The 7,967-nt window shown below is 35.7% G+C and overlaps 1 protein-coding gene and 1 pseudogene across 1 annotated transcript; one reads left to right on the plus strand and one right to left on the minus strand.

The window, feature by feature from the left end:
- LOC110026489 overlaps positions 1 to 2,291 on the minus strand; it is a 5,861-nt pseudogene extending 3,570 nt beyond the window's left edge.
- Positions 2,292 to 5,433: 3,142 nt separating this feature from the next.
- Positions 5,434 to 7,159, plus strand: LOC110026443 (probable mannitol dehydrogenase). Its single transcript, XM_020727379.1, has 5 exons — positions 5,434 to 5,686; positions 5,813 to 5,929; positions 6,042 to 6,555; positions 6,623 to 6,776; positions 6,896 to 7,159. The coding sequence occupies exons 1-5, from the start codon at positions 5,589 to 5,591 to the stop codon at positions 7,102 to 7,104; spliced, it is 1,092 nt and encodes a 363-aa protein (XP_020583038.1). The 5' UTR covers positions 5,434 to 5,588; the 3' UTR covers positions 7,105 to 7,159.
- The last annotated feature ends 808 nt before the right edge of the window (positions 7,160 to 7,967 follow it).

Genomic DNA, 7,967 nt, shown 5'->3' on the forward strand with positions numbered 1-7,967 from the left:
CATTCACTATAATTTCTTGACAAGGAGAAAAATATTTTCTTATATATTGAATATCACATTAAAACCTCATTAACATCGTCAGTTATTTAATAGTTATTAAAATTACATATTTATTTCAATTGCCTATTAGTGACAGATAAGCAAATTGAACTTCGTTGTTGTGATTAAAGTATTGCTTTTCTAAGGTCTTAATTCATAGTTCTAATCTTACTCCCTGTGAGATCGATATCTAGGACTCCATTAGAGCCATATATTACTTGAGCGATACGTATACTTGCGTTGATAAGTGTGACTTTACAATTATTGAATATTTCTTACATCCATATTTATCAAATCTATAACTGTTATTAAGTTTTGGTACACTTGCTGAGGAATTAATTCTTTTAGCAGCAATATTAATTACTTATATTCTTAAGTATATATAAAGTCGCGGTCACATCTCAAATATTTGACAACGATGCCAACAATATCAGTGCACATATCTCATCATCAAAATCAATTTTAACAGACGACAATTGATTTGTGATAGTATTGAAATCATTCAAGTGTTAAGCAACAAAAACTCCTTCCGCCATCTTTAAATTCAATAACTTCTTCATCAAGTACACCTTGTTATTAGCCGATGACTTTTCATACGCACCTGATAAGGCTGCCATGGAATTTGCAGTCGTCCTCTCCTCGACGACGTTGTGTGCAACGGACCTCGAGAGGGTCAATCAAATAACCCTTAGAACTTTTCGATCTAACAAATTTCATTTTGCCTTAGCCATCCTTTCAGGTATTTTCCCCAAAAACTGAAGATGAAGTTTCTTCCCATAGAGGTAGTCATCTATTTGCATCATCCAATAACTAAAATCTGTGCCATCAAACTTCTCGATCCCTGAAACCCTTACTTCATTTGCAGCCATCATTCTTCTTCAGATCCGAACAAAGCTCTGATACCAGTTGTTGTGGTATATATATAGAAATAAAATAAGAGAATGATCTTTGTTGCGAAAAATGAACCGAGAAAAATCACACTAGAAAACAGTAACACTGCGGAACACACAGATTTACGTGGTTCGACAAATTGCTTACGTTTATGTAGTTGCAGAGGATTTTAGTACTCGCGGAATTTACACCAGTCGATCGTCTCAACTTATAAGAGCGAACTCTTTCTCTCACTTCCCTACTTTTCTTCTCTATCTCTTCTTCTATCTCCACACCGAGATACATCGAATAAGCTCTACACCGAGATAAATCGAAGAAAATAAACTCACTTTATCTTCTGCCACAAGCCACCAAGAAGAAGACAAGAGATAACAATCTTCTTCTTCTTCTTTCTTCTTCCTTCTGCCGCAATGAACTACTTCTTGCACTTCTCTTCCACTGTCTCCGGCGGAATCCTTCCACTGTCCCGTGAAAAATTCCAAAGAAGAACAAAAAAGATCGTGACTTATAAAACTAAAAGAGAGTTGTGCGATACCTTTATCACGAGAGAGGCAACGTTACGTGAAACAGAGAGGCGGGAGTGGTTTCGCGAAATAGCAGGGTCGCGATCGGGAGACGGGAGTAGTTCGCTACCTTTCGCGAAAGGGAGGCGGGAGTGAGCGTAACGTGAAAGGTGCGGGGTGGGAACGGTCAGATCGGGCTCCAAAACTCAACCATTTAAACACATATGAATTGGGAGTTATGTATTACTTTTCTTTTTTATTTTTTATTTTCTTTTCAGTCTGCTTTTGCCAAGATTGCACGAGATAATTTGGTTTTCAACTTACCTTTTTTAAACATGGATGCAAGGAACATTAATGGAAGCACATCAACGGTTGCAATTTAAAAATAAATAATCAAATATTAATTCTTCATTCAGTTTTTAACCATTTAATTTTTTTTTAATTTTAAATATTTAACTTGTTCAGATAATAATACCTTCTTTTCTTTGCCGATGTTGAGAACTATCAGCTCAACAAGGAAAAAATATTACCTTAGGAGTACTGATGTGAGGTAATATTTTTTCCTCAACAAGGCCTTCGGTATTCATCAACACTCCAAGTGTAAGCGCCTCCCTCACCGGCATGCGGCAAGCCACCGCCACCACAAAGGTCCCGAGGATCTTCCCCACACAAGCCGACAACTAGCGCAAGCAATCCCCATGCTTCTCCTCCCTTAATCGTCACCATGTTTGTCTCCAATCTGCTCGACTTAAAATAATGTGTTTAAAGCGGCAGCAACAATCCGGACACAAAATCCTCAATCCTCTCCATCAACCTCCCCCAAAACTCCCCTTCTTTCGGCACCATTAGCCCAGATACAAAGGAAAATTAGAGAAGGGACACATGGATTAAGGAAATGTTAGGAGAAGGCTGCCATACGTAGAAGAAACATGAGAGGGAAAGGAGACGGATTTCACGTGAATTCATGAGGGAAAGGGGAGTGACTGCAGGAAAATTATTCTACTTACGGACACTTTTACAATTATTTCTGTTATTGATTATTTGCACCAGCATAAGTATGATATATGTGAATCGCTTAATCATAATATTTTATTTTTCAACTGTTTTTATTTATAACGGACGAAAAAATCTGTCAATTAAAAGTAAATATTAACTGACGGCTATAATTCGTTGCTTATCTTCGAACCCGCAATTTAGCGAGATTTTAACCGACACATTTTATTATTAAGAAAGGAAAATGGTCGTTGGTAATAATGTTAATAACCGACAGGATGAAAAAGATTTATAGGTCATCAGTACTAATTCTATATCCAGCCTGAAAACACCTCCCTCCAAATCTTTCTCTAATCTCACCTTCCAGCCTCTCATCTTCTATACCCGAAGCCCTCGCCTCTCCCCAAAACCCTCGTATCTTTCTCTTTGTTTTGTTTGAATAGGAGCTAGCTGAGAACACAACAGCAGGATCGCGACTCACAGTGACGGGAAACTCCCATTTTTCTCCTCCTTCTGCTCCTCTGCTACCCAAAACAACTAAGGAATGTAACCCATTATCTTCATTTTCATCTTTATTTTCATTTGATTTGAAGAATACATTTAGAGTTTAGAGATTAGCAGCTAGGAGATTTTCCAAATATTTTTCTATTTCAGTTGGATTACATCAGGGATCGGCTTTAAGCACATTTGTTTTAACTTTAGTTATGGATGTTGTTACTAAACATTTATAGATTGAATACTTGAAATGTAATTTTAGTAGTAGTAGCTCTAGTGGAAGAGTTGTAATCACAAATGATCAAATCATTTAAAATGTGTGAACGTTCAAGATATCTCGAGTCCGTTGTTCAAAGTGAAGGTGATATAGATGGGAATGTGATTAATTAGTAGATTTCAAGTTGGTTGGTTGAAGTGGAGGAACGCATCCAACCTATTGTGTGATAGAAAGTACATCTTAAACTTAAGGAAAAATTTTATAAGATAGTGGTGGAGACCTACAATGTTCTATGGCGCATAATATTTGTTTTTAGATTAATGGGATGTTCGGTTGAAAGCATGATTAAATTCTAAAGATTCTTGTATGCCCTAACATTTCTTTACATCATCCACCCGGATTTGGTCTCACTCATAATTGAAAAAAGAAGTCAAATTTTGGGGTTATGCCTTATTAGAAGAATAACATGATCAAATACAATCTAGGTATCATGCACATCAAAAAAAAAAAAAACGATAATAACTCAAACACTATGATGACTGTTAATGAAAAAATGAAGGATAACGTGAATGTCAGACTTGATTTGAAAGAAATATGCAAAAGGCCGGGTTTTGAGATCCAAGCGACTGTCGTTGGTAACCTCATTAAGCCCAAGGTAAAATATTCCCTCACTTTGTCCCAACGAAGAACATTTTGTGAGTGACTCCAATCAATAAAATTCTTAAATGAGTATGATTCGAATTTGAGTCATTGTATTTATGTTGGTGTTAAAAAAATTTTGGAATGAAAAGACAAGACTGCCATATTATTTTACAAAATTTTATGCCAACCGACTTTGACTGTTTGTCGAGTAAAGTCTTTATTTCATTGATTGAAATCATTATGTTCTTCAGGGAACTATGCTCAACATGTTTGAAGCTTGATGACAAACACCAGCTAGAAGCAAACATTCTTGTAATACTTTGCAAGCTTGAGAGATTATTTTCGCTTAATTTCTTCGACTCGAAGGAGTATCTCACCGTACATTTACCACATGAGGCATAAATTAGAGGTTAAGTGCGGCACCGTCGGATGTATCCGTTTGAGAGTTAATTACAATGGGACTAGTTATTTAGTCACTCATTCATAAAGAATATTGATAACTTGTATGAAGCAGCATTTATTTTTTAGATTTTTGAATAAACTGAAGAGAACTGTGATGAAAGTTTTTTTATCAGAAAGATAAATATGTGAAGCACATTTACTACAAAGACAACAACATTCTGTTCCTACTATTTCGCGGAAGAAGAGTCCACGAAAGAGTCATTGGGTTTGCTGCCACCATCGACTCTTTCTTTTTTCCAACAGTTAGGTGAAGATCGGGGTGGTGCACATCAGTCACTCTAGTAAATAAATAAAAAATAATCATCATGGCTTTTAAGCATTGTTTAATTTAAGCAACCTACTTAGACGTGATCATAAAAAATAACTAATTATTTTAAAATATAATCATGATCATTTGTAAATCTTTTATATGGGGGCACTTGCATACATACCACATATATAATTCCTATTTGTTTATAGATTCAACACCTAAATTTTTTATTTTCTATTTACAACGCTCACATAAAAAATGCTACTATTATTACAATATGAAATGCACATTTTAATGCATAGCTAAAACTTTCTAAATGTAAACTTATTTTCTTATGGAATGGGGAGAAAAGGGAGTGAGTAATTGGGGAGGTACTCATCACCCTTAAATATTTACTAAACTTTTTAATATAACATGATAAATAAAAAAATTTGCTCCACCTAAATTAAATACGTAATGATAATTCAATATTAAATTTATATTAAATTTAATAATTATGTTTATGATAATTTAAGAAGGGAAACTCTTAAACCTAAATACTAGACACTCACCCTTCTCCTAAATTTTGGTTCCTCCGTTTCTTTCATGTATAAGAGATTAATTAAACCCAAAGGCTTTTTTCATGAAAGTGACGGATACTGAACTTTTGCTGAACTTTTGCACTACGCTACTGTCTTGAATATTTATGGCACTGAATATTTGTCAGCCGTGCATGAATAAATTTATATTTCTGTGCTTTTCGAACTTTCATGCTTCGCCTGTGAACCATGATGATCAAATTTCCTTAAATTGAAATTGACATCAAGCTTTGAGTTAAGAGCAAATGGCACACGGAATAATGAAAAACAGAGCTGCTTGTTTTATCTGGTATCACTTTCAGAGCTATAAATTTGAGCAATACAGCTTGCATGCTTTCATCACATGAAGCATTTTAAGAGATGCTTTCCATCCATGGCATCACTGTCATTGAGAATATCAGGGAAGGATCAGTGTACAAAGTCTGATTAATTCCTTATTTTAATACTAATTAAGTTTCTATTTTGATTCTTGTACGTCCAAAATCGCAGTTTCTGAATTAAGAGATCTACAAGCTGCAATGGCTGCCGAGAAGAAGACGAGCACTCATCATAAAGCACTCGGTTGGGCAGCCCGAGACAATTCCGGCATCCTCTCCCCCTTCAACTTCACCATAAGGTATGACAAAAATTACTGACTCATTAGTTAAGTTAAACAGACATGATTCAAATAAAATTTATGTGTATGATTATTATTATTTATTTAATCAAGCATCAATCGATCTCTCACTATTTGCTTCTGCAGAGCCACTGACGAATCCGATGTCCGAATAAAAATACTCTACTGTGGAATCTGTCACAGTGATCTCCATCTGTCCAAACAAGATATCGACTTCCCCATCACCTATCCTCTCGTTCCAGGGTATCCTTTGCTTCCATTGTTTTTTTGTTCAATAAGAAATACACAACAATTCTTTATTATTATTATTATTTTTTTTAATGATATTGAATTATAATCTGACGTTTCAAACCAGGCATGAGATCATCGGCGAGGTGGTGGAAGCAGGAGACAAGGTGAAGAAGTTTAAGGTTGGAGATAAAGGTGGTGTCGGTTGCTTCGTTCGAAGTTGCGGCGACTGTGAGCAATGCGAAGAGAGCCTTGAAAGCTATTGTCACAGAGCGGTGACGACCTACAATGCCACCGATTATGATGGCTTGCCCACCTACGGCGGCTACTCCGATACCATCGTCGTTCATGAGCGCTATGTCTTCCACATCCCCGACCAACTCCCACTCCACTCTGCTGCGCCGCTGCTCTATGCCGGCATCACTGTTTATAGCCCAATGCGCTACTTCGGCCTCGATCAACCGAGGCTTCATGTCGGTGTTGTTGGGCTCGGTGGTCTCGGCCATGTGGCTGTTAAGTTTGCCAAAGCTATGAAAATGAAAGTTATGGTCATTAGTACCTCACCACGCAAACAAAAGGAGGCAATTGAGCTCTTAGGAGCTGATCAATTTCTTCTTAGCACTAATGAGGAGCAAATCAGGGTACATATATATAATTTGTCTTTTATTTTGTAAATTTTATTGTGTTTATTTACCTATTTTTTTACAGGCAGCTATCGGTAGCTTGGATGGGATCATTGATACAGTATCTGCATATCACTCAATAGAACCATTATTAGGGTTGTTGAAGGCACATGGTAAATTAGTAGTGCTTGGAGCATCAAAGGAACCACTGCAAGTTCCTTCCATTCCTCTTCTTTTGGGTAAGATTTTTCAATATATCAACTTTTTTTTTTTAGCATTAATGGTTCTTACTTAGGTTTGATTTTATTTATAAGATCAACCTATGATTTCTGAACATAACTCATGTATTAATCCATAGGAAGAAAGATGGTTAGTGGTTCTGCAGCTGGGGGGATGAGAGAAACACAAGAGATGATAGATTTTGCTGCAGAACATAATATAACTGCTGAAGTTGAGCTAATACCAATGAGCTATGTGAACACAGCGCTGGACCGACTTGCTAAGGGAGATGTCAGATATCGATTTGTGATCGATGTGGCAAACACTTTAAAGAAGGCTAATGAGTGAGTGGCTAATGTTTAGGGTGTTATTTGGTTGAACTTTTATATCATGTATGTGAGTGATTAGTGATAAATAATTTGTTTTCCATTTTTTCTTCTAGTTCTTTTTTTCCTTTTATGTTACTTTGTTGTGCTTGACAAAATGAGAATATTTGATCTTATGTTACAATCTTGGTTGAATAAATTAATTGAATTTATGCTTCCTAAATTTTATGTTTATATTTTTCTATTTTTTATTATTTTTTCCTTATTTCTATTGTGAAGTTGTCTTGCATGTGCTTTTGTATCAATGGCCCAACACCTGCAATCACAAAAGACAAAAGAGAATACTCAATATATTGTTGATGCATTTAAATATATATATATGTTTCCTGTGTGATGAATTTATATATATTTTATTTGATGACTATCTTTTACATATTAATAACAATAGCTGAGCACTTGCCGGTGAACTTATTCATCGACGCCTAATCGACACTGAACCGACGACTTATTAATGTCATAAGAAAAAGATGGCCCCGACATTTTTTTTACAGTTTCTTCGTCGGTTATAAAAATCGGCTCATTAGCGACGCCTAACCGATTGTAAGCCTGAGTAAAAAAAAAAAACAAGGAGCATGACACTTTCTGACGTGCAAGTTGCCACTATTGGGGACGAAATAATTATCGGTTATATGAACAATTAAAATTGACGCTTTAAAATTACTATAAAAAGGTTACGACATAAAATTATTGGTCATGCACAAGTAAGTTTATATCGTCGGAATATCAGTTTGTTTACAAATTAATGAAAAATGATTTAGCCATGCCCTTAAAATAGTCGATGAGCCGTCATAAATATAAAAAGTAAAGGTTTTCTCTAGATAACCA

Source organism: Phalaenopsis equestris, unplaced genomic scaffold (assembly GCF_001263595.1).
Source record: "Phalaenopsis equestris unplaced genomic scaffold, ASM126359v1 Scaffold000372, whole genome shotgun sequence".
Taxonomy (NCBI): Eukaryota; Viridiplantae; Streptophyta; class Magnoliopsida; order Asparagales; family Orchidaceae; genus Phalaenopsis; species Phalaenopsis equestris.

Excerpts from the sequence above, each read along its gene's own strand:
- LOC110026443 (XM_020727379.1), top strand. The coding sequence starts at position 5,589 with ATGGCTGCCGAGAAGAAGACGAGCACTCATCATAAAGCACTCGGTTGG. Across the intron at positions 6,556-6,622 it reads CTAATGAGGAGCAAATCAGG|GCAGCTATCGGTAGCTTGGA; the intron begins GTACATATATAT and ends ATTTTTTTACAG. Across the intron at positions 6,777-6,895 it reads TTCCATTCCTCTTCTTTTGG|GAAGAAAGATGGTTAGTGGT; the intron begins GTAAGATTTTTC and ends ATTAATCCATAG.